The sequence below is a fragment of the Athene noctua genome, chromosome 11, assembly GCF_965140245.1.
Source record: "Athene noctua chromosome 11, bAthNoc1.hap1.1, whole genome shotgun sequence".
NCBI classification, from domain to species: Eukaryota; Metazoa; Chordata; class Aves; order Strigiformes; family Strigidae; genus Athene; species Athene noctua.
In genome coordinates this window covers 5,457,209-5,484,176 of record NC_134047.1, presented here as the reverse complement: position 1 = coordinate 5,484,176, position 26,968 = coordinate 5,457,209, and the positions used below count along the sequence as shown (strand labels likewise).

Below are 26,968 nucleotides of genomic sequence, written 5' to 3'. Positions count from 1 at the left end.
CTCCCAATGAAGGCAGCCTGGTTGTTGTGCGGACTGCTGGGGCTGCTCAGATGACAGCTGAGTGGTAGCACAGGACTCTGCCCAAGTGACAGTCATGCTGAAGGAAATATATGGAAACGATCGGGCTGGTGGGGTTTGTTGTGGTGAACTGGGAAAAAAAAACCCACTCAGGAAAGGCCACAACTGTTTACCTCATTAAGCTAGGACGATTCAGTTGATGTATTTTGTGGCTAACAAATCCTAAAGAATTTTAAGTGCTTTAGTATCTGAGTAAGAAGATCCTACGTTGCCCAACAACAAGCAAGTTATTCAAGGTGCCATGAGCTCACTGCTTATCAGCAAGGCAGTGAATCTGAAAAAAAAAAAAAAAAAAAAAAAAAAAAGGAAAGCAGAACAAAGAAACTTGATTCATAACAGACTGGTCCCCCAAGACAGGGGCCCTATTTGACTTCAAGATCTGCCTTGAACTCAAGCAAAATAAGGACCACTCATTCTCCTCACACTGTCCCCATGAAGCGTGTGCTCAAATGTGGGTGGGGAAGGCTTTCCCCCTCACACCGAGACCTCCTGGGGTGGCAAGAAAAAAAAAAACCCCGAACACTGAACACTTAGTTTTCCCATTGAGATTCCTTATCCAGTCCTTCTTTCTACCAGTGAAAACGACCAACAAACCCACTCCTGCTCCTTACAGGTCTCCTTCCGCCAGTCCCTTCCCTGTCCGCTCCTTCTGCCCCGACACGCCACGCACAAGGAACCCGGCTGCTCCCGCAGCCTCCCGCCTCAGCGCCGGCAGGGATGCTAACTGTGCCGCTCTCGGTCTTCCTGGTGCAGCTCTCCCAGACTCTTGCCTCCCTTTCTCTCCTCTTTCTTTATTCCCCCTCCCCAGGCCCGGGGTCTGTCTCAGTTAGGGGTCAGCTGGAGGGGTCAGGTCAATCTTTCGGACACACCAGGGTATTACCCAGTTTACCACCACCTGTATGCAGAGAAGGGACCTAAGCTTACCTCTGGCTGTGCTTCAGTCCCCAAAAAAAGGGCTAGTTAGCGCTTCACAAGGAGGTAAGACTGGTTTCTCCCCTGTAGAGCCTGGAGGGAAAGTGCTCTGCTCCACAGATAGTGCCCAAGCAGAGGTGGTTGATCTTTTCTCCAACACCCCCAAAAGTTTGCGTGGCATCTCAAATGTTCAGTGTTGGTTGCCAGGCTCCTGGCCTTGTTGTGGGGGACCAGTGTGAGATGGAAACTGCAGGGGTGCTCTGGGAACTCTCCCCTCCACATTCCCTCCCTCCCCATCCCTGATTTGCATTGCAGTTTGCCTGGATGCACACCCACCTGCAAGCATTTTGCATGCACCCACTCTGCTGCCCAGCACTACGTCCAAGCTGCTTTTCCAGCCAGGGGTGGCACGAGCCTGGCGGGGCATGGGGCAAACCCATCTGGGCTCTGGCCAGCCCAGCTCCTTGGTGCCTGTGTCAGGTAACACTGCCACTGGGAGCAGTCATGGCTGTTGCCACTCTTGTCAAAATCACTCCATTGCCATTGGCAGCTGCTTTCCAATGCTAAGGCTGAAATTGCCATGGTGGTCCTCTGCAAGTGGAGAATTAACAGCCTTAAGAAAGAAAACAAGGAGACTTTCCTTCCCTGAGCAGCCCCTCCTGACTTGTGGGAGCTGTGACTCAAGCAAGCTTCAGGAGTGCTTGGCACTAACAGCCTCGTCACAAGCCACCGGCGCAGGAAGGACGGCGCGACGCGCTGCACTCCAAATATCGAGCTCTTCATTATGTCCCAAGCAGCACCTCTGCGCCTGCAGTAATGGGGGCTCACTACATCCGCGGCTGATAGCCAGATCCTGTTTTTGCTTTATCCTCATTACAGGAAATAGCCTGCTCAGACCCAGCAGCCAGTGGAGATGTTTCCTCTCGTGAAGTGGATTGCTTTCTCCTGTCAATTACGAGCAGAGAGCTCGACAGCCCTGCGCAAATTGCTGGGTGAAAGCATAAATAGGAGTACACGGGAACCGATTACAGTCTGGGTGGCAGGCTTGCTTAAAAACGGCTGATGGAAACACAGAGGTCAAGAGAAATGAAAAGCGTAGATGTGATGGCGATCATGGCTGGCACAGCAGTGCCGTGGAGCCAGGGGGGACATGTGGCCCCCACCTGTCCCTCCAGAAGCACAGCCGTCCACTGTGGCAGTGCAGCAGGGGTTAACAGGGGCTGCAGTGAGTTGACTCCAAAGCCACAGGTTTTTTCCCCAATGAAGAGATGCCCTTTTCTCATGCTGCTGATACACGCTATCGCTTTTCCATGTATGCTGTAGCTGGGAATCTCAGCACCCCTTGGGGAAAGGGAAACAATTCTCTCTCACCCCACTCCAAGCAAAAGCCCCAGTTTCACCAAACACTCCAGCACACCTGCTGGAGGTGTCTTAGAAACCCTGAGGGGTTTCTAAGTTGTGAGCAGCCAGGTCTCTGGGCCGAGGTTGCACACCAAACCTTTACACAGCGCACAGCACCAGTGCTCACACTGCCCACAGCAACTGCCCTTACCTGGGGAAGTCCAGGGTGGTTAAATTTCAGCTGAGCATCATAAACAGGCCCTTGTCTTGATGGGTTCCCATTCCAGGGAAAAGAATGAGAAAGCGTGTGTGGGTTTTTTAACCAACGGTCTCAGAGATGGTTTCTTCAGCCCTACAGACCTGCTGGCTCCTTCCGGGCCAGGTTCACAGCCCCCGCTGTCCCTCTGACCCTAACTATACTCCTTCTTTGGGGAAAGGAAGTAGAGATGTCTCTTCTGCCTGTAGGTCGGCCCTGGTCTGGGGCTGGTTCAGCTTTCCTGCCTGTTGCTGGCAGCACCGAGGTGAGTGCCCATCTCACAATGCTCACTTTGCTCTGCCCTCTAATACCTTGCTGCTCATGAGCTTCCACTGGTCTTCCAACTACTCCCCATGGCCTGGTCTTATCTTCAGCTGTCCCCAGACCTTCAGCCTGTCACCGTAAGGTCCATGCCAACACCCGACATATATGTGAAGTGTCTGTCGTGGTTTAAACGCAGCCAGCAACCAAATACCATGCAGCCACTTGCTCACCCTCTCCTGCCCAAGGGATGCGGGAGAGAATTGGAGGGGTAAAGGGAGACACACAGGTTGACATAAGAACAGTTTAATAACTGAAATAAAACAATAACAATAATAGAAAGTACAAACAGGTGATACACCATGTGATCACTCACCACCTGCCAGCTGATACCCAGCCCATTCCCAGCTAGTGATCCTGAAATACCAGGATCCTGAAACCACAATCCCAGAAGCGAAAAAGAACCTCCCCTTCCTGGCCACCTGTCCTCTCTACACTGAGCATGACGTTACATGATATGAAATATTCCATTGGCCAGTTTGGGTCTGGTGCTCTGGCTCTGCTCCCTCCCAGCTTCTTGTACACCTGCACGCAGGCAGGACATGGGGAGTTGGAGAGACCTTGATCTCTCAGCAGCAACTGAAAACATCAGTGTATTATCAGCATTCTTCTCATACCAAATCCCAGACTGAATCCAAAACACACCAAAGCACTATTCTAGCTACTAAGAAGAAAAATTAACCCTATCCCAGCTGAAACCAGGACAGCTTCACTCACGCTTTCTCTCATCCTGCCCACCTCTTCAATAGCTCCGTCCAGTTATCTCCTACTCGGCATTAGATGCACGCTCACACCCGTCAACATTTTTGCAGGTTCTGCAGAAGGGTATTGATTCCTGATCATAGAGCAGTTCTGACTGAAGAAAAGCCATTGGGTGGGCTTTGAAAACTGACCCCTCTATGCTGTGCAGATCCCTTCTTCACCGTTCCAGTTCTGCTTCCCCACAGACCCACTGGGAAGTGGGGTTTCTTCACCCACCTCACCCCAGCCCCCTTGCTTTCCTTCTAGACCCCGCAGGCAGAGCTGCCTATGATTTATTTCCTTGTATTTAATACTGCTAAGTCAGAGGCACCAGAAATCTGCAGCTGGCAACTTCAGGCTGCTTTCCAGCTCCTCCATCCAGAGCTGCCAGCAGACGTTTTCAGTTTTGGTTCTCAGATCTCCATTACAGTCTGGTCTCAAAACAGCGAATCCACCAGCCCTCCAACTGTGCACATTCAACTCCACAGCCTCAAAGCTGTTACAAACGAGCCGCAAGTTCCTCCTGCTTCTCACGAGAAACGGGTATCCCTCCGACGCGTCTTTCTTTGGCGGAGAGCGATACCCTTCAGATCTCTTCAGCACAGTTTGGTGCCTGGTTTTCCCCTCCTACCCGATTGTAGTCTGGTAAGCAAAGACAGCTCCTCAGATCTGACAATGTTAAAACTCTTCTTTATCAGTAACTCCACTTACCTCTGCAACAAGGTGAAAATTGTGCTTGAATTTTTGCTACTTTCCTGGAGAATTTAAGCAATGCTGAACTCTAGGTCCTCCTGCTGCCTTTCCCTTGGGTCCCCTCTCCTGGGTGTGCTCTTCCCTTCCCACGGGGATTTCTGGGCCCAGGTCTTATTTAGTCATGGAGGAAAAGTGAGAGCTGTGGTTCATAACTCATACAAAATTTCACTTAAAGTTGAACTAATAACTTGAGAGAAGAGAGATGGGAAGAGAAAAGAGGGATTTGTATGTCTCAGGTTCACCCCACTCTCCTAAAATCTGGCTGGAGAAAGCAAATTTGGAGATGTTAAGTCAGTTATGAAGTTTAACAGGGTTCAGTTATGAAGTTTAACAGGGTTGTATATATTTAAAACGAAACCCCCAATAGATGGAATGAACCCCCCGGTCAGGGTTTGTCCCTGCTCCTGGCTGGGGGCCAAGCTCTCTCCACAGGAGGAGGGGACTCAAGGCTGGCACGCAGCATGCACAAAAGAGCCCAAAGGAGAAGGCAAGGCTTGCTGAAGGAAAGCTGGCTGCAAATCTTAAGGAGAAATACAGATCTAAGATACAGAGAGCTTGAAATTAAATATAAATTCAACAATGCAAAAAGTTGCCAGAGATATTTAGGGTTTGTATATGTATGTTACATATATATACACGTACCCCCACACAGAGATATATATATATAAAGACCAACAAATCCTATCTGTATGCAATGTGAGCAAGATGTTGCTATAGTAATCTTAATTTTACATTCCTTACATTAAGAAGAAGATTGCAAGTTGTTTGGCACCCAGACTGTCTTTTTGTTATAGCATGTGCTGCATTTAACCCAGTGGGACTCTGTTCTCTGCCTCTTGGAGCTATGGAAATAGAAATAACTACTAACAATGATATCATCATCACTACATGGCAGCCTTGGATTCAGTTTCCTTTAAAAAAAGGGGCAAAAGAAAGAAAGAGACAGACAAAAAAAAGAAACTGTGTACATCAGCATTGATTTTAGGCTTGGACACAGACATGTCCCTGAGGATGGGAAGGGACCTGGGGAGCAGTGGGATGGAGCAAGGGTGTCCTGGGTGGGAGCGGGCAAGCAGGGGGCAAGAGGAGCAGCACCTGCTTCAGATTTCATGTGACACTAGTGTAAATCAGAAGCAAATCCACCAAAAGCACAAGGGTCCCAAAAAGGATAGAAAGCAAAGTGAGGCACCCGAGCCGCAAACATGCTGCCAGTGCCGGTGGCAGGAGGCTTCTCCAAAACCTGATGTGCCAGCACATGACGGGGGTTTTCTGCCCATGCCGAGGGGCTCTGCCTGCAAGATGGGGAAAACTAAAGCTAAAATTCAAACACTTTGCTCAAAACAGCCCCCCTCTCCAGTAGGAGCCCAGATCATCCAGGGGTGGGGAGGGGGCACCCAGTGCCGATGCTGGCTGCACCCTGCCAGCTCTGCACAGCCACGCAGCCAGAGGCCTGCCCGTGCAGGTTCTGAGCACGCATCCCCCCCTCGCCCTCGCATGAGACATCTTTAAGCAGCAACAAGGCCACGTTCAGGGTGCTCTGTCCCCCCAGCAGGAGCTGAACGGCTTCACGGCAGTGGGGAAGATCTCCAGCAGAAAGCGCCCAGGAGCCACATCTAACACCAAAATATCCTTCTCTCCTCTCCCTCGCAGAGCAAAAGCAGGTGGTGCAATAAGGCCGCCCCTCAGCACCTCTGCCCTGCAGCAGCTAACCCCTGCCTGGGCTCCCCCCTCCCAAGAGGGGCTGGGGGCTGCACAGGGGGCTACTGGCCTCCAAAAGCCGGGGACCCAAGCCTCCTAGGGAAGAGGAGAGGCAGCACTTTGCCTCCCTGGGTTTGCTGGAGCTTTGGGTGCTGACAGAGCCAGGGGAGGTCTAAGGACCCACGCAGGCCGTGGACACGTCCCACATGCTGCAGAGCGATGCGCTGCCTTCAAACATCCTCACCCAGCATCGGCTCCTGGGCGCGTTTGTTTTGTCCAGATTGATGGTGTTTACAACTCCAGGCGCCTTCTCAGTCATCTATGATCTCTGGCCGGGAGCAAGTCTCTTTGGGACATTGAGTGACAAGTATTGTTACAGTGCCAAGGAGATGGGACTCTCAACTGCCTGTGGCAGGCAGATCACTGTGAAATCATGATTTATCCGGAGTTAAATTAAGTTATGTCTCCCTTCCCTGCCTGCCCTGGCAGTGGCTGCATACAGGTGTGCTGTATTTCTTCCTCTAAACAGGAAAACATGGGGCCATTTACCAACGGCTGGAGATCAGAAGGTGCCCGAAAGTAAACTCCAGGACAAAGCTCATCTGAGCGCATTTGAGGGAGGGAGCTGACAAGTGACAAACAGCCGGAGCTGAGTTCGCTCTATTTTGGCTTACGCCATTGCTTGGGGAATCGTGGGAAGGGAAAACGGGTGAATTATTGTCACCTCCAGACTTAAACAAATGGAGGCTTCAAACAAAATTGCGTTGCTTAGACATTCAGAGAGGGAAATATTTACCTCACATGCAGAAATAAATGTTATAGTTTATGAGTCATATAAAGCCTTTTATGTTGAAAATCCCCCCCTGGATGAGGATGGGAATATTTCTCATTGTGGTCTTGATCCATCCAATTTATTTGCAGAGCAAAAGGATCAGTGAGGGCCTCAATCTCCAGAAGACCTAGCAAGGGGAAAAGGGAAAAGTTCTTCCAGTGGGGGCTGGATGCCCACCTGTGTGTCCCCATCCCAGCTCATCCAGGTCCCTTCACCCCCCAGGCCACCCGCATCACCCCTGGCAGGAGAGGCTCCGCACACCTCTTTGCACAGAGGGTTTTGGAGTCATGGAGTGCCCAGCTGCAATAACAGCGTTGCTTTGCCATGTGGCCCTCCCACAGGGCCGGGAGATGGAGTGGGGCTGCAGCACCTGGGGCTCCTCCAAAACCCCCTGTTCGCAGGCAAACCCACGTTTCAGGAGGGCATGGAGCTGGGTTGGGGTTGTGTGAGGAGCAGAGCAAGGTGGAGCACAGGGACAGGCAGGGCAGGCAGGAGGAGGGTGCCCCCTCTCTCTGCAGCCTTGGGTGCCCCACCTTATCAGGATTTGCAACACTGTCACCCTCTCCTCTCCCCCCAGCCCATTAGAGAGATGTGTGTGTGCACTGATATATGGATCAGCCAAAGATGGGTGACTCTAGCTCTTGGGGTGCACTACACTCCAGCCACTGGCACCACATCCCAGGGAGACAACCGGCAGCAGATCCTGAGAGTGGCAAAGGCAGGAAAAATGCATTTGTCTGCAAGGGGTTTGGGTCTGAGGGTGACTGGCAGCGAGTTCAGGCAGCGCAGCAGTGCAGAACAAGCCTGCCCCAATTCCTTTCCCTTTTGGAAAAGAGGTTGGTACCACCAGAGCCTCACTCCTTCCGGAAAAGCACCATTCTCTCCATTGCTGATGATTTATTTGGGAAGAAGCCTCATTTTTCACTGATCATATTAGAAGCACAGAATGGATTACAGCATGAAGTAACCTTGATAGCTGAGAAATTCAGTGTATGCAAATGTGAGCCTTGAATGACTCTTTCTGTGAAAGATTGCCTGTAGCAGGGACGCCTTTGCGATATGACACCAATGAATAGACTGGTATTTAAAAGCAGAGACTTTGCCACAAGCTACAAGGTCTACTGACATCTACAAACAGCAGCTCTTCCCTGTGAGCACAACTTGTATCTCTGCTCTACAAACCTGCTCATTTTGCTGCAGAGCCCTATGCCCTTCGGCGTGCCCACTATATCCACACACGTGCACCAAAAGATGCCAGGCTGCCAAAAGCAAACCACTAAGTCACCTGCAGCACCCACGAGCTCCCAGGCCCACCCATACCATTCCCTCGCATCCAAACTGCAGCCAGAGGACAGCCAGGAGGGAGCACCGAGGGCCTGGGGCTGTTTCATCCTCTCCCGCCTCCTCCAGCCCCTCAGAGCTCGGGTATTACAGGGGAGCACGCACAAGTATGAAGAAGGATGAGGTGAAACTCGTGTCTTCCCTGGAGTGATGCTGCCCATCGCCTGGGCCACCTGGGGCCAGGCCGCGGCAAGCACCCTCCCTTGGGCATCCCTTGCAGCACCCAGGCTGGACCCGCCACCTCCAACCAGCACAGGGATGCACAGGGATGCTGTGCAGTGCGTGGCAGCTGCCTGAAGATGGCAAGCCAACACTGCAGTTTATAATACATGCAAATAACCCTGCTGGAGGAAGAAGGGGGCTCCCTACACATAAGAGGGCTATATTTTCTTTGCAGCCTGTGTAATGCCAGGGCAGAATTTAAATTGCAGTGTTTATCAAAGAGGTCTGAGCCTTTTTTCTTTCCTCCTCTTTGTTAAATGCTACTCGTCTCACAGAATTTCAAACGGTACTCCTGGTACTGCACCAGTCCTCAAGCCCAAATGCAAAGTCTGAGGAAGAAATTGCAATGCATCCTTTGGCACCAGGGAGCCATAGAGCTGGTGTGTGCATGCAATAATTTATCCTAAGCCTTCTAGTGGCATTTTATGTCTTTTTGCTGTAGTGCTATTACAGCTTTGATTACTCCATTTTTATGTTTGTCAGCACAGCATATGGGCAAGATAATTTGTATTCAAAGTATTAAACTGGTAATGTAAATTATTAAAGACCCAATTCATAAAAGCATTACACACCATATGCAGATTCCTTCCCCTGAACTCTCCCCTCCTCCTCCTCCCCATTTTGCAGACCTGGCTTCACACAGTTTGAGCGGGACCAGGGCCGCTGCCAGCTCCCACCCCATGGGCTTATCCGAGTGGATGTCGGATGAAGACCCAGCACCTTCCTCTTCCTGCTGCCCCTGTACAACTCATATATCCCCAGGCACCGGTTGCCCATCAGCTCACCTCATGTCAGCATCTCTGAAGACACACTAGAGAAGGAACTGTTTTCCTATTTTTTACCCCAACCCCCCTTTGCTGCAGAGCACCCTCCAAAGCACATACATCTCCCAGCGCAGCCATGGCAAGGACATGTCGGAGGGGGCACAGGAGGAGGAGGTGAAGACAACCACTGTGGTGGTCCCACCTCATTGCCCGTCTTGGGCTCCACACACACAGGACGATGGCAGCTTGCCTCTGGTTTTGCAACAGGGGCTGCCAGGCCTGTGGGCAAGCACCCAGCCCTTGTGGGCAACAGGTCACATCTCCCAGTGGGATTCCAACAGCCACTCCGAAGGGCTGGGGGCAGAAGAACCTGCCAATCCTGTAGGGAAATTGGGCTGTTCAGCTGTAGCCCCTGCAATAACAGGCAACTCATTTCAATAGCTGTTTACTAGACCATACACAGTACCATTGTGTTGAGCAGATGCCATCTTCTGTTTTTCTCATTACCAAGATTTACTGTCTTATAAGCTTATTATTGACTGAGGCTTTAGGCTTTCTTTAGGGCTGTGGCCGAGGGGAATGTGAACTCCCAGCAGCTCCTGTTTGCAGGAGCATCTCCTGCCAAAGCCGTCAGGTCTGACCCAGTACTTGGGGCTGCCTCCCCCAAACCGCGACCCTTCTACCTTCCAGCAAAGGCTTTGGCATCCCAGAAGAGTAGCAGGGAGCTGCAGTGTGCTCTGTCCCTGACATGGGGTCTCCCAAAGCCCCCAGGTTTCTGGCACAGCCCCTCAAGCTCTACCCCTAGCACAGGGCAGTTCCAACGCATTGCGCTGACAACACTTCTGAAAAATGACATTAAAACAGAGCAAAAATTGGGGCTGTAATGCTTAACTGCACTTAGTCTGAGTAAAATCATCGTCTCCTAACCTACAGTCTGGCCCACAGCATGCAAATGCTTTTCTGGTCCTGCTTTTTGGGAGAAACACACTCCTCCTCACATCCTGAGGGGAAGAGAAGGATTTTTGTAACCAGCTTCCAGAGGTTTGGCATCCTGGGGGCCTGCGGGTGACCCCAGGGAAATTGTACCACTTCTCCAGACCTCCTCTCCAGCCAAAAACTGCTGCTAACACAGACCAGGATGCAGGCTCTCCAGGACACTAGCACTGAGCAAAAGAGCTGCTTTACCTGTGCATCCACGCATCGCCTGGCGCTCACGAATCACTCTCAGCGGCGACTCCCTAAACTCACATGGAGAAAATGTAAGGACATCACGTTTCAACGCCAGTAGGATGCACAAAGGCACCCAAAGAGTAAAAATGCTGCCAGTACCCACCAGGACTCAGCTTTGCTCCCATCAGGTCTCCCCAAAAAATTAAAGGCAGTTTTTCCAAGAAAAAAAAAAAAAAAAAAAGACAATAAAACAAAGTAGCACAGTAGAAGCTGTCAGCCATTGGTACCGCACCGAGACCCACGGTCTGGGTTAGTGTGTGCACAGCTAGCAAGAACATCTCACACAAAATAAAAAAAAAAAATTGGAAGCTTGATGCTTTTCTAGTCTCCCTGAATTCTGCACATCTTTGATGGGACACAGGCGTGTTTCACCAAGTCAGCGCTTTCAGCAGACACTGCCACATGGCTGCATCGGGCTCAGTCCTCAGTCCCGCTTTTAATTCCCTGGGGCACCACGTCCGGCAGCGACTCGCACGTGTCCTTCAACCAGCCTTTACTAATGCCCTGCCCAGGTCCCCACTGCTCTGGTACCTGCCTCTCTTCTGCAGCATTTTTTTTTTTTAATTAAAAATCCCCTTGCTTTTATCATCCCAAGCATGACTCAAAGCACTGCCAAGCTCTTACATTTTTTAGGGTGATGTATTTGTGTCTAGAGGGCACTCTTTACCTCCCCCTAAACCGCTTCACTGTGGCTGTGCCAGAGATGGGGCAAGGTAGGAATTCCACTGTCCACCTGAACAAGGCCCCTGTCCCAAACCTCTCGGTGCCGGCTGGCTCAGCGTGATATTTCCCACCCGGGGGCAGGTGTGACGCTGTTTGGGCAGCAGTGGATGTTTGGTGGGAGCACTGCAAGGCTCCAGCTGCGCACAGCCACATTTTGGCACATTGCTGCTGTGGCCAAAATTGAAGCTGCCAAGGCAAGTTGTCTGGGAAGGGGATGGAAACATGAGCAAAGCACTGGAGATGGAAGAAAAGAAACTGAGCACACGCTGAGAAGCTGGTAAAGAAATGACTTCTGAGGGAAAAACAAAAGCAAAACAAACCACTATCTGGCTATTTTTGTTCACAACATATTTGGAATTCCTTCTCCAATATTGTGTTTTCAAAAAGGCAAAAGCAGTTTTCAACTCATGTTTCACTATCGGAGGAAAAAAGCCCCACGCGCGGCTCTGTGCCCCACGCTGTGTCCGCAGCGGGATGGGGAGAGGCGCTGGGCAGAGGGGCAGCGGGGTGGGGCAGGTGGAGCTGACCCGGCATGGATGGGGCTGCCCGTGGCAGATGCTGGCAGCAGCAGAAGTGGCTCTGTGCTGTAACAACGGGCTCAGCTTTGGGAGAACCCAGGTTCACACACAGGAAGGGTTCAGAAGCCCCAAGTTTGGTTTCTCTCCTCTCCCATGCATTTGCTTTTCTGTCGGGCTCTGCAGAGCTGCACCTGCCCAAAAACACAGGGAGCACCGTGCAAGGAAGGGCCCAAGCGCCTGCTGTCTGCATAACACCAGCCACAGGCACATGCATCATTTCTCCCTGAAACCTCAAAGCAGCAGGCAGAAGCGGTGCGTGCGAACAGCACCGTAAAAACCCGAGCGTGTCCCTCCTGCTTCAGAGGATGAGCTTCTGCTCTGCTTGCCCTGGTGACTGGGTTTGCACTGAACACACAGAGCTCTGCTTGGGGAGGGTGGGGTGCTCCGTAAATAACAACAGAAATTGTTATTTCAGAATATATCCACTGAGAGCAACCACGATCCCAGCGTGCTGTTCATTTTCGGCACGTTTAACCCATATAATGAAGACGCAACCCACCCCAGCAGACAAGCTAAACAGCAGGCTTCCAGATGTCCACCCCGCTCGCCCATCTCAGACTCCTAATCCCCTACTTTGTCTGAGCTCTAGCTCATTTCTGATGCATTCAGATTATCCAGAGAGCATAACTGCTAGTGAACATCTGAATATTTCCCCCCTCCATCTCACATTTCACCTTGGAGGAGAAGCACTTTACAGAGCCCAGGCCCTTCTTTATCAAGCCAATTAGTGTAACACAAAAGCAGTGAATAGGACCAGGCAAAGCTCAATGGCCTGTAAAATCCCCAATATTTTGAGATGGGCTGTGGCCAAATATGACTTTTTTTTAAAAAAAAAAAAAAAAAAGGGAAAAGCCAAGGGTGAGTAACCAGAGTGCTGGCCTTTCCAACTGCATTAAAAAGAAAACCCAGCAAATTCGTCTAGCATAGAAGAAGCCAGATCATGTATCATAAAGGAAAGTTTACAAACAGAGCGGCTATAATTCCTTCTATAACATTGGAGGACCAAAGTTTGTGAGGAACAAAAGGAAATGATTAACAGGGGAAATATGCATGGTACAAAAAAGACTTTTTAGTCCAAAAAGGGATGTCCATATTTAGAAACACTTGATTCCTGTTGTCAGGGCCCTGCTTTTTCCTGAATGCGTTTCTCCCCCGTGAAAGAAAGAAGTCACAAAGCAAGTTTGTGTGCAGCCATGTCACATGCACACAGGGCACCACTGATTCTCCTCCAGCATTAAGGGAAAAATGTAAAGATTCCAGAGCAAGCAAATAAATAAATAAAAATAATCATGTCCATATTTAGGAGATGGCTTCTAGCAAACCAGCGGCTCCTCCAGCAGGATCCCCCCTCCTACCACGGGCACCCCGAGCCCTTGTTGGGGTGGGATGCACCCGTGGGACCCTCCCTGTGGGGCTGCCTGAGCACCCATGTCTGCAGTGAGAGGGGGGCTCTGGCCTCCCTTGTGCTGCGGGGCCAGAGGCAGTCCCGCTGCAGCTCGCGGAGATTTGCAGCTCTGCTTTGGGAGAGGCTGTCACCTGGCAGCTCTGCAATGCCCCCCTGCACAGCCCCGTCACCTCCTGAGAGGGCTTGGAAGGGGATAAGCAGGGAAGAGACCCTCCCAGAGTACCTCTGAAGGGCGGGAAACTCATGTGTAGCAGGATGAGACTATCTATGAAGGTGCTTCCCATCCACACGTTAATTAACACCTTATCTCACCCCACAGCAGTCTACTGCTGTTCCCTGCCACAAGAAGGTGTTCTCAGCCCTGGCCAACAACCTCGCTACAGAAACCCAGCCCAGCCGTGGTACAGCCTAACATACTTCATTGGCTATAGCCATCTCCACGAGACCCAAGCATAAGCAACAGCAAACATTTTTGAGACCACCCGTTCCCTTTCATCTACACTAGCTGCTGAACCTTATCTCACAGGGCCGGCTGTGAAATACAGCACCATATGGTCCCCGACACAGAGAGAGACCCTGCAGGCTGGATGCCGTCTGCTCAAGACCTGGAGACCCGCATCCCTCAGCCACCTCCCGCTCCTGTTTCCCACCTCCATCACGACTGTTCGGCTTCACGTGCACCATCCGGCGCAGCACGCTCCCAGCCAGCAGTGGCTCACGCATCGCCGTAGCCTCCACCCTCACCCCGACGCGGCCGCGAGCACAAAATCTCAGGGGAACAGCACCAGTGGGTGGTCTGAGCTGGCACAGAGCAACAGCCTGCACCAGCTGACGATCCTCCCTAAAGCATCCGACTAGCGGGAAAACACAGGCCAGTCTGCTCCCAGGGTTTGGGAGTAAGTTACACCACCTCAAATCAGCCACTGGGTCCGGCTGGTGGGGCACAGCTGCTTCGCTGGGCAGAGGGCGAGCTGGGGCAGGGCATGGGAGGAGAGAAGGAAACAGAGCAGGTGAAGAGAAGAATCTTTAAAAGCTAAGAGATCTGTGAAACAGCACTGGAAATAAGCGTTGTGGGGGCATTTATTTGGAGGGTTTGGGGTCTTCTTTCCACTTCGCACTTAGAAAGATCAGCCTGACCTGCTGTTGGAGAGTTGTCTCCTTCAGGTGTCACCTTCCAGTAAATGAGAAGCATCAAGGGGAATCTTCCCTGGGTCTGCAGGAGTAGTTCTTGGTGCTGCCCGCAGACGAGTAATCACATGTTAATGAAAAAGGCGAAGGGCTGAGCCTGTAAGGAAGACACCTTCGCTTTCTCGCCAGGCAAAGCGGTGAGGGGATGACAGTGGCACACTGCAGAGACGCACGGGGAATAGTAGCAAACAAACAAGGCCAAATCCTCCTACGTTCAAAGGCTTTTTGCAAGTTGCCCTCAAGGTTCAAAATACCAGGTCTGCTCTAGCTGATTTTTTTTGCTAGACAACTCTCTCTGGTGGGGAATTACCAATGAATGAAACACGAGTGACAGTGAGGAGTGAGAGATCTTTCATTACTTCAAGACTATTTGGTGAGGTTTTATTCCACTTCCAGACAAGCCCTTGGAAGGAAGGGTTCTCTTTGAGACTTTTACCAACACCTTGATCTCTGAGCTTGGTTTGAAAAAACTCCCAGCAGCTTGCAAAAATTGTTACTGTATGAAGCAGCAAAATAAAGCAATAGAAGACCCAGTGCATGTTCCCTTCTGCTCTCCCTGTTACTGGGGAGCGACCTTTGCCAGGAGCTGCAGATAGCAATACCTTAAAACAAGCCAAGCCCAGGAAAGGTCCCCAGCCTGAGCTCTAAAACTAAAGAGAACAAAACTTGACAAGCATTTTTTTAAGCAAACTGGAGACCTAATTGCTCCTGCTTCCACCTTTCTCAAGCCTCTTTTCCAAGACGATGAATTATTGCTGGTACATCCCAGGTAACACATAGTAAAAGAGCAATCACACAGTGATTAGCAGCAGGCAAGAGACATTTGTCTCAAACAATCCCTCAAACCACTTCACCCTTCTACACACAGTAATTTTCTAAACTAACATAAACTTAAGCTTCACAAAGAAGCAGTTAAAAACACTTACAAGTAGTAAGTTCTTAGAACAGCAAAGCAAGGCCCATGTTTGATTAATATTTTTTAAAAAGAGCATTTTTCTGACTTGAAATACCTGAGGGAGCTTTACAAGGGGAGGGGCTGGGAAGAAAAAGCAACTCTCTCACTTGTAGCATCCTACCCGCCTCTCTCCTTCTGCAGGCTCGGCTACAGCAGCGTGCACAGGCGTGTGACACTCGTGCAGGGAGGCTGCTCCTGCTCCTCGGGTGTCTTGCTGGGGAGCACACAGCCAGAAGCAAGACGAGGTGGCAGACACAGGGCCAGAGCAGCAGTACCCTGCACTTCAGCAGCTCAAAAGTCAACCGCAAACAGCATCAAAACACCCAGTCCCACAGCAATGCTCAATTGCCAGCTGTGATTTTCCTGGCTGCTGGATTCAGCTGGGACACGAAGTCAACTGTGTCAGGGGACACAGTTACAGAACAGACATCCCCTTACCACAATTAATGCCTTTTCATCTCTCTGTATCAATAAAAGCAAGATTTGCTTTTATACATCCCAGCCTCCAAAGGTTCTAACCCCACCACAGCACCAGTTTGCTGCTCCACACAACACCCAGTCCTGGGGAGGTTACTTGTCATCTCTGCTCAAGCTTAAGAGAAAGACTAACACTGGTCTAGCTACTATGCCACTTCCAGGAACAAGAGAAGGAGGTACTCACCACCTGGGAGACAGAGCTGTCAGCTCTAGCAGGGCCGTGGCTGCTTCCTCCTGCCTAATTTAAGGATCCAAGTGCAGGAGGGTGCTCAGGGAAGAGCTCTTAGCAGCAGACAACTCCAATCAAGATCGTTAGCACAGGCAAGGAGCCACCCCTCATCCACATCCCGCTTTAGCATGTACGTATCAGACCTATCAGAAGGATGAGATGTTTGCAGAGTGCTTTGAACACAGGTTGCCAAATGTTGCCCAAGCCAAAGCAGGTACACAGCATCCTCCCACTGGAACCCGGCCTGCTGGAAAGAGATGAAGACAACTCGTAGATCATGAAACCCCCCCATCAGGCATTCTGGTTATTCGGTCCCTTCCCCACTGCAAGCTGAAACATTTAGAGAGCAACCTTTTGGTAACGGGCTCTCCAGCACACTTTGGTTTGCAATGCAGCTGCAATTTGCAATTCAGTTTATTGCATTAAAATGTGGTGCAGCCCTGGCAGAAAGAAATAAGTATGTCACTTCTCACAGTTCCTCCCATTATCTTTTAGAGGAGACGGAGCTCAGGCTAACATTCGTAGAGGGGAGCATGAAGCTTGGCAGAAAGCGAACAGCAGCGTGGCCATAAATGCACCATCCTGCTCTCACCCCAGCAAACCAGTGGGGAGGTCCCACCCAGGCTGCTTCTCCATCCAAGCATCCAAGCCCTGCTTCCCAAAACCCTCAGCAAAAGATAGCTTATTTAGGGGATTTTTTTCTGCTTATGGACCAACAGCCTGAGTGAACAGAGGGAAAACATAAACTCGAGGCGGCTGCCAGAATTGTGCTGGAGGCTGGAAGCAAAAAGTCATTCACCTGCCACTGCCTGAGCCAGAGCCAAGAGAAGCCCTCGCACCACGCTGCTGCTCCTGCAGGGTTTATTAGGATTGAATAAAACTATGTAAAAATCAGCTTTTCAAAGGGAGCAGATAAGAGAGATGTTTTGACTGTGCCTGTATCCCCAGTACGATCCCCAAAGCAGACTCTCACCTTCCTATGGACCTCTGTTAGAGCTGCAGCCGTTCTCTGCTAATTGATTCAATATGCATTTGGACTAGGATTTTTAATTAATTTTATTACAGAAAAATTAATGCACTGCTTCCCCACAGATGCATTAGGATACCAACATGAGCAGTAGGAAACCATCCTGCAGCAGTTTTCCTTGCAACTGCTTGTGGGGAGCTAACCTTACACCTGCGGTGGGATTTCCCTGATGCAGCCCCTCCCTGGGAGCCCCCCCTCTAGTCTAAGGGCTCACATTCAGCTCACACCACATTTCAACTGAATTTAGAAATGTATAGGCTACAAAGCAGTAAGACAACATCGCTCCTCTGCCTCCCTGGGCCGTGCTAATAGACTGCTGGGCTCGCCTTCAGCAGAGGCAGGCTCTGGCCTGCACAGAGCAGCTCACCACTCCTGTTCATCCCATTGCCCCCCAGTTGGTTTAATTTCAGAGGGATGTGGTGTATTTTGGTAGTGACTGTGTTCTCAAGACTACGTGTAGTCCTGCATGCAAATCAAACAGTACCAACCACGGGAAATTATTTGCAGGACGTGGGTCAGCACCCTGCCTGCCGCTGCCCACCACATCAGCACAGAAGACACGTTCCCTTGAGCAAAAGATCTCACCCCTCTGCCACTGTTTTAGGCATCCAGACAGACCACCCCACTCTGTTGAGCCATCCTCTGCTTCCTCAGCACAGCAAGCAGGCAGCTGCAGTACTGGCACTGTCCCTTTTTTTAACTGAGCCCCTCGTCCTCAGAGCCCGCCTCAGCCTGACTTCAGCAGGCACAGAGGGCACCCAACAAACCACATTTGAGGAACACAAGCAGTCTCACAGTCAGCTCTGACAAATTTGTGGAAGAGTCTCTCTTCATCCCCCACCTCCCTTTCCCCACACCTACTTTATCATTATCCTCCTCTACAGATAATGGAGTTAAATTCTGTATTTACTCTGCTTGGCTTGGGACTACAGTTGAGCTATAAGTTTTAGCTGTACAGCAGCCCAAAGCAGAAATGCCTCCTCTGAAAACACCAACAAGAATTTAAGAGAGAAAGAGCGTTTGGAGGGTGTTCTATCAAAAAATGGAGCTGAGTGAAATTAAGCAGTTCCCAGTATTTGAGATGACATCTCAGAACACAAAAAACAGTGGTGGTGCAGGGGTAATCATCTGTTATTTATATACATTCACACTATGGTATTTATCAATGGCAAGAGTATTGGGGGAAGAATCATCACTACATGTGCAATATCCAAACCCGAGTCCCCGGAGTCCTGCGCTAGCATTGTATTGAACAGCATCCCCGAGGCATGCCATATTTTAGAAACTCGCAGAGCAGGAATAGGTAGTGCACCATAAGGTCCAAGACCTTAATCAAGCCCTGGTACTCGATAGATTTCCAATATAACGAAGACAAAGAGGTGTCAGCTCTAGTTCTTATTTGCTAATACTATCAATAGGGGCTCAGCTCACTAGCAGTTAATTCAAAGCCAAGCTCGATTTGCGCAGCAGTGATCTACACTAATTCCCATATGTGGCTAAGGGGAGATTTTGCCAACTAGACAATAGAAACAGTATTACAGGTCCTGAAATGATGCCATCGCTTTTCTCTTCTGCTCCACCACTTCCCCGACAAATTTCCACATGCAGGCATCTCCAGTTGCCTTCTCCCTTGCATTAGAAGACGTGGAGAAAGGGTGACAAATACAAAGGTACCCATTTCTTCTCCAGATGCGTTTTAAAAGCCTGAATAAAGCTGTAACTTGCCACAAAAAGAGGGCAAATTTCACACTTGGTTTTTCTGTGCATTAAAGACACTGAGAATCGCCTTAATTAAGCAATTATAGAAGTATTTCTAAGTGATCCAACTGTAACTTAGCCTTAAAAAAAAAAGTTGCCACATGTTGCTGTTTCGTGGTTTATTAGCTTGCTTCATCCGTTACCAAGTTTTGCTTGGTTTTGCTTTCAGGTTCTAGTCCATCTCAACACTAGACTGGACTGTTTTGCCAAGATCCTATGGTTGTTGAAGTTACAGGAAGCCAGATGTGCTACCCAATTAGGCAACGGAGCAGTTTTAGCCCCATTAGAAGTAGTTAGTACCTGTAAGCCTGGCCCTCATTAATCTGCAGTTTGGTTCAAATGAATCAGCAGCAGCCCGTACCCACAGTTTACACTAATGAGTTACCCTGTCCTCTTAAGTCAGCTGCACACAGCAGCCTGCAACTTTGACCTGCTATTAACGCAAGTATCCTCACACCCCCACCTCCAGACTGCTAACTACAGCCAGCACAAGGAAGGAATTCAAGCATAGCGATGGGGTGCTACAGTTTTCCCAGTTTGTGCAGTTTTCATGCTAGGGAGGAAGCAGCTTAGTCACCAGCTAGAGGCCAGGTATTACCTTTCCCTTCCAAGGGCTGCAAAATATCCCCTGCTTGCATTTGAAAGACAGCAAGACTGCAACACAGCCAGCTGGTCACCAAAGGGGAAAGATACCTGCGTCGCTCCACCAACCCACCTCACAGCACCCAGGTCCTATTAAAACCTGCATCATCAGAGAAAGGACACAGACTAAGTACCTGTGCCACACTCCTACTTCAGTAGGGAGTTAAGACTAGGCGCCTGGCTCCTGCCATGAATCAAGATGCTAGAAAAAACCACAAGTCTGAAACAGTTTAACACAGGACAAAAAAGGCACATTTTAATATGTACAGCAATGCATTTGGGCTATAAATTTACCCAACACAACTGAAAAAAAATCCAAACTATGCTTTTATACTTATTCCATGGTGTCAGCCTCATTCCTAGCCACCTACCTTTCTCTGCATCTCTGAATGCTGCTATATACACACACAAACAAACAATTACGTCATGAATGTTCATTTAGGCTCCCAAGTTCAAGTAATAAAGTTCAAACTTGCATAGCATCTTATGCCACTCAGCCATAAACAGTTACGATTGCATATTAGCTGGAGCAGCCATCTCTTTCAGTTCAGCCAGTTTTGGCTGGCCACCATTTTTTTTTTTTTTTTAAATCCTTGAGTCAGAATGTTTCCTAAGTCACCAGCCCTGAGGGATGCCACAGACTTCAAGATGAACCTCTTGCTGTTGTTAAGATCCTTTTAAACCAGAAATTTAGAGTGTTGTCAAGAACAGTTTTAAAAATGTAATACTGTTTATTTTGCTTCAAAAACATTTCAGCATTCTAAACATACAAAAAAAACAGAACGTTGCAAATTCGTTTAAGTACAGAGTGTTTTTGAACTTCAGTTGCTGCACTGGCTCTTCACTTAGTTGACGATGAAGAGATGTCTACAGTTTCAGTTTAAAAACTACCGCACTTAACTAAAAAAATCCATACACTTCTCATGCCAGCTGAACCCCCTTCCACAACTAAGAATGGCAGCAGAATGCTATTTCACTATATACAGAAAGACAACTTTAAGCTAAATGGACGCCCACTGTAGTGTAAATAGATCTACCCTCACAGTGCATGCTTTGGGCCATGGCACCCCGGGGAACATACAGCCTTTCCAAGTAATCACTGCTCCTCTAAGGCATCATAACTCTAAGCATGTACCACAAGAATCTGTCTAGTTTTTACAAACTATAGATATGTACAGTTTATAACCCAGGATTTTCTAGCCAATAACCATATAGTAACACCACCTTACAAATTAAAAAAATGCTTGAAACATTTTTAAATGCTTTGTTACACCAACAGCAAAGTGCACAGAGTTAGGAGAACACTAGAGCGCCTTTTCATTTTAAAAATGTTTGGAAATATGTACAACTTTGATACAGTTTCAGGGTGCTCACTACACCCATGGCCACTTCATGTAAACCAGTTACAATTTCTAGAGCACTTTTAGAAACTACAACGCGATCGGAATCCAAATTTTTTTTTTTTTAATTAAGCCTAATAAGGGCAAGAGACACCATCTCAAATAAGAGGTGCTTCATTTATGGTGTTTCCCCTACTCTATGGTATTCACATGGAGACAAGTATTGTACAGTTTTATTCATCATCATCATCTTCATCCTCCTCTTCTTCATCCTCCTCCTCCTCTTCGTCTTCTTCCTCTACCTTTTTCCGAGCAGCTTTGGTTGCTGCTCCCTTTGCGCCATCAAACTTTCCTTTAGACTTGTAGTCTGCAACATCCTGCAAAGTCAAGGGGATGTCTTAATTTGCTCTAAGCAGCAAACACATACAGCATTTGTACAGCAGCAGGCGTTAATGTAAAGGGACCGGCATTCCACAGCTGCACCCCCACAAGAGGGGACAGCCAGCAGTACAGTACACAGGTATGCAGACACCTAAGCGTATTCAACTGCCTCCGGATGATGGAGGGCTTGAACCCTGCATTCACAGTCATTTCTTTGAGGAGGAGAAGACAACCCAGCCTCTCTTAAAAGTTTCCTGCTAATGGGACAAGACTCCTTTAACAGCACAGCAAACCCTTTGCTGGAGCAACACGAGCAGGCGCTGCTGTGCAGCACTGGGGGAAAGCTCTCCCTCCTGACCGGATCCGCCCGTGGCTCTCTAACCTACTCTGTCCCACCGTACGGAAAGCTCGGCTGCGTAGCACAGTGCAGTGAGAACGGGTCTGCGAGCTGGAGATACTCACTACGCTGGGGCCGCCTCCGCTGGGTCTGTGTTCCAGAAATACAGCAACACGAGAGCAGGTATGGAAGAGGCACAAGTGAAAACTAGCCTTACCTTCTCGTACTTCTCCTTCAGTTTAGCTGCCTTATTATTATAAGGCTGCTTTTCACCATCACTGAGGTTGTTCCACATTTCGCCCAGTTTCTTTGCTACATCCCCGATGGATATGCCAGGGTTTGTGGACTTGATCTTGGGGCGGAACTCTGAACAGAAGAGGAAGAAGCCAGACCTTGGGGAGAAGCACCAGAGGACAGTCAGCACCACAACAGCATGTCTGGGGCACACCTCCTTTCGCCATCCCTCACCCACAACATTCACACATGCACACACACACAGAGTAGACATGATTTTTTTTAAACTTTAGAAAAACCAAAACAAACCACAAACCCAAACATGCTTTGATTTTACTGAGGCCCAGACCCACAGCTTTAACTCAATACTGTTTTTAATTGTGTTGTCTATGCCCCCAACACGATTTCATCTTAGGCACACAAGTCTCACTGTCACCAAGTAGCACAGCTTCTGTGAGTGCTCTACATGCTCAAGATTACAAGCTGCCTACAAGATTTACAAGACAGTACCAGTAAGCTATGAATATTACCAATACAGCCATACCAACAGTATACCCTATCTACTTACTTTATGGAAACCTATCAGCTGCGTTACAGTGTGTGAAAACAAACTAAAATACGTATGTATGTATTTAACACCTCAAAGTTACTTACGGTGGTCGTTTTGGGGCATTGGGGTCCTTCTTCTTCTTGCCACCCTTAGCTGGTCCATAGTCCTTCATTTCTCTATCATATCGTACCTTATCAGCCTTTGCCATTTCATCAAATTTAGCCTTCTCCTTGCTCGACATGGTCTAAAAAACCAAAAAACAAGACACCAAACCTGTGATTACCCAACTGTTCAATAGCTGGCAAACTTGCAAGTAAACAAGCCGACACATACTGACTCGATAGGGGAGTTGCAGGATTTGTTTGTTTTCTAACTGGACCACCTTGGGGACGAAGGTCCTGTACCAGGGACTGCAGCCACAGCTGGCATACTCAGCGAGAGGGCAGCAATGGGAATGGGACAAGCACAGCCAGAGTCCTCCTTGAGGACACAGGCCTGGAAGGAGGTGGCTGCTGAAGGGCACTGCTTGGAAGCAGGAAAAGAGCCCAGGCTGCAGCAGAAACACCTGAACGGGCAGATACACGGGGCTGAAGCCTTCGCGATCGTGACAGGCATGAAGCAGCACCCAGTCAACGGCCTTGCCAAGAACGTCACACAAACCAAACCAGCACCAGCTCCCATCGTGTTCAGACACACACACATCATCCTAGCAGACAGCATAAGTCATCTATCCCTTCAGGAAGTCACAAACTAAGGTACCTTCCACCTCTCCGAGCATTTCTTGGAAAACTCTGCAAAGTTGACTGGAACCTCTGGATTCTTTTTCTTATGTTCCTCACGGCACGTCTGCACAAAGAAGGCATAGGCAGACATCTTGCCCTTGGGCTTCTTCGGATCACCTTTAGCCATCTTGACTCTGTAAGGAAGAGGGAAGGAGGGGGGGGGACAAAATAACAAGTGAATGTGTGTATGGATGAATGTGTATACATACGTGTACACGCATATATGGTGTGCATATATTCATACAAATACACACACACACCCCCACCATCTCCTGAAGTGATGTCCCATCAGCAACACATCCCTCCCTTCCCCCCAGCACCTCTTGTCATCCCTCATACAGAGGCTTAATAATTTCATTCCTCCTCAACTCGGGTTGCAGACTTGAGCCAAGCAAAACCCATCACTGGATTTCAGTTCTACATCCACATATATATTTCTATTATGTCCAAAGACGGGAGACAAGCTATTAAATATACATCCTTCCGCCCATTGCGAGTTATGTATGAACCACTATAAAATATTTGGCTTAGTTGGCTACCGCACTGGTGTTTGAATGGCACACACAGGGCCAGGCTACGGCTTACATCTTTAGTAGCTGGAGCTCACGTTAGGAGCAGCTGTCCAGGTAAAAATACGGGACAGATTATTTTTCCCCCCTAAAAATGCAATAACCTTTCTAGTATAAGAAGGTGCGCAGATAAAGGCTAGTTTTAAACACAATAGGACCCGTGGAGCTCTGCGAGGTGAGCAGCGCTTGCTCTTGCTCCACCAAGTGACACATGTTCGGAGGCATAGTGGTCAGTGCAAAGATGTGATTAGCAAGTCACTGAGATGCTAACTTTTGGGCTGTGTTTCTTTCCCCTTCTTCCGTATTTTTTTTTTTCCCCCGCTGAAAAAAAAAAAAATATCCCGCAGCAATATTTCCTATTTACAGCTTCTCAAGCGTTTGAAAATTTAATTTTTATTAGCACAGCGTTAATATTTAATTGTGCCTGTTAACCCCTCCACGCGCAGCAGAAGTGGCTTTCAGCCGCCCTCTCCCGCCCCGGCCGCTCCCGGAGCTCAGCGGGATTCCCGCTGCCGGCCGAAAGCGCTCCGCGGGCGCGGAAAACGCGCGGGCGCGGAGGCGAAAACGGCGAGGCAGGGGCGCGGAGCGGGGCTGCCGCCTGCTCCCGAAGTTGGGGGCGAGCGGCCCGCCGCGGCCGGCCCGGCCTCCGCTCCGCTCCCCTCCCGCCATCTTCTCCCCCCCAAGGTCACGGCGGCGGCCGGGCTCCGCGGCGCGGGGCGCGGGCACCTGCGGCGGGGCCGGGGCCGGCGGGCGGAGGGGGCAGCGGCGGCTCCGCCAGACGCCAATAATTCATCTTCCATTTTGTGAAATGCCTCCTGATGAAAGAAAGTGCCCCTGAAATGCGGCGGGGCGGCGGGCGGGGGGCGCCGGGGGGCCGGGCGGCGGCCGGGGGCGCGGGGCGCCGGCCCGGCCCCGGGCGGCCGGTGCGAGCGGCAGCGGGAGCGGCGGCGGCGGCGGCCGCGCTCCGCGCCCAGGGCCGGCCCCGCTCGCTAAGATGGCTTCTCCCGGCGCCGCCGCCGCGCCGCCGAACAAAGCCGCGCTCCCCCCCTCCGCCGCGCTCGGCCCCCCGCGCCCGCCGCCCCCGGCCGCCGGCCCCGCCAAAACGCCGCCCCCGCCGAGAAGGGGCTCCCCGCTCGGCCCCCCGCCGGGCGGCGGGGGCGGCGGGGCCGGGGCGCGGGCGGGAGGCGCCCCCCCCCCGGCCCCTGCCTAGCGCAGCGCTCTCTAACAAAGGCTCCCGTGCAGCCATTATCGCCGCCGCTACGCTCCTCCGCGCCGCCAGAAAAAGAGTGCGGGGAGCCCCGGGGCGGCCCCCCGGCGCCCGGCCGAGGGCGCGGGGCGGTGGGGAGAGAGAAGCCGGGGCGAAAGCGAAAGGTTTGAGCCCCCCGCGGGGCGCCGGGAAGGAGATTTCCCCCGCCGCGACCCCCCTCCCCATCCCTATGCCGCTTACACGTCTTTCTTCCCTTCGCCGGGGCTCTCCAGCGCCAGCCATATTAATGCCCACAGCACGGGCGGCGCGGCGCGGGGAAGAGGCGATGCGGGGCCCCGCCGCGGGCGCAGCCCCGCCGGAGACACCTTCCCGGGCAGGGGAAGAGCGGCGGAGGCAGAGGCGAAGGGATCGGGGGAGTTTGGAGGCGGCGGCGGCGAGAAAAAAACTGCTTCGCCGGGACAGACGGGCGCAGCGCGCAGGGTTTATCCCTGTCAGATGCTAAAGCGACAGCCATATTAATGCAGAATAAACAGCGGGCACGGCATTGCGCACGGCCAACAACTTTCCCACCGCCGCCAGCCCCACCGAGCCCACCCGGGGGAAGGGGGCAAATAAAAGCCGAGGGCGCCGCGCGTTTTGCCATGCGACATTAGGAGGCGGCAGAGAAAAATCCCTGCCCATGCGGGGGAGAAGAGGAGTTAGTCCCGGTGTAGTTGCTGCACCAGCCATATTACTCTCGGCGGCACGGGAGCCCGGCGCGGAGAAACCGGGCTGCACCGGGGGACAGGTAGCCCCACCGCGCCGGGGGATGGGGAGGGGGGGCTCCCGGCGGGGCAGGGGAGGAGGAGGACGGGGGGCAAAACGCTGCGCCTCGCCCGCTGCCCCGCCAGCTGCGCGCAGCATCTGCCCCGGCACCGCCGAGCCCCTTGCGAGGAGAAGGGGGGGGGAAAGAAAGTTTTGGGTGATTTTCCCGATTTTTTTTTTTTTAATTAAAAAGAAAAAAAAAAAAACAACTCAGAGGAAGGAAGGAACGGAAAACAAAAAAAAAAATTAATAATAATAAAAAAAAAAAAGGCCCGGGGCAGGCAGAGCAGAGGGGCGAAGGCGCGGGGGCAGGGCGGGGCGGCGGCGGGGCGGGCAGGGGGCAGCCGCCCCCCGAAAAGTTGCGGCGGGGCTGCACGTACCTGTATTGTTCGCGGTAGTGTGGACAGGAGCTGGAGCGCAGGGCACGACGCGGGGCTCGGCGCGGCGCGGCTCAGCCTCGCGTTGGCTGCCTACGAGAGCGGCCTGATTGGCTGCGGGGCTCTGCCGTTTAAAACAACCTCCTCGCCCGCTCATTGGCGCGCCGCCTCATGAATATTAAGCGACGCCGCGCCGCGATTGGCCGGCGCGGGTGAGGTCATTCATTCAAAACGAGCGCCCGCCGGGGAAAAGGGGAGCGCGGCCGCGCGCGCTGGACTGGGCAGGGGGGGGGCGGCGAGTTGGCGCAAAAAAAAAAGGTGGGGGGTAGCCCCGCACGTCCTCCGCCCCGGCGGCCGGGAAGCTGCCCTCGCCACGTGGTTGCGGGGAGCAGCCGGTTGCCCCCTCTTTGAGCGCGGGGAGGGCAGCGCGGGGCCCGGCAGCAACAAGCGGCGGGTCCGTCCCCTGCTGCGCGGGAGATCCGCCGCGATGAGCGGGGCAGCCGCGGGAAGCGGGGCGGGGGGAATGCGGAACGGCGACGGCAGCGTCCCGCGGGGGACCCCCCGGCCTGCCCTAGCCCTTTATTACTAATTTCTGCCCTCAAACCGCAAGGGCCCGACTCCAATTCCGATGGCGCTGCCTGCAGAGCTGGTACTCCTGTGCAGAACGGGGAGGGAACCCAGCCCAAAATAAACTCCGCGGACTGTCCCAACACGCGATGGATGGAAAAGCAAGTACCGAGCAAGAAACCGCGTGTCTCTGTGCGAGGGGGGGAACCAGAGAGTTTAACGCACTCATGCATCAGATGCAACACCAAAACAGTTAACTTGAGTTACTATTTCTAACCTACTTCCACAGTTTGCTTGGTATTAACTTTCTAGGATTTGGTGGTTGTTACAGGGGCTGGTTGTGTACAGG

The 26,968-nt window shown here is 51.3% G+C and overlaps 1 protein-coding gene across 1 annotated transcript; it reads right to left on the bottom strand.

Annotated features, from left to right (window-relative positions):
• Nucleotides 1-19,700: 19,700 nt before the first annotated feature.
• Nucleotides 19,701-26,209, bottom strand: HMGB3 (high mobility group box 3). Its single transcript, XM_074915400.1, is given in 6 exon segments — nt 19,701-21,188; nt 21,747-21,921; nt 22,418-22,557; nt 23,073-23,229; nt 26,056-26,123; nt 26,126-26,209. Coding segments are annotated over 6 exon segments (768 nt in total). The 3' UTR covers nt 19,701-21,044.
• Between the last annotated feature and the right edge of the window lie 759 nt (nt 26,210-26,968).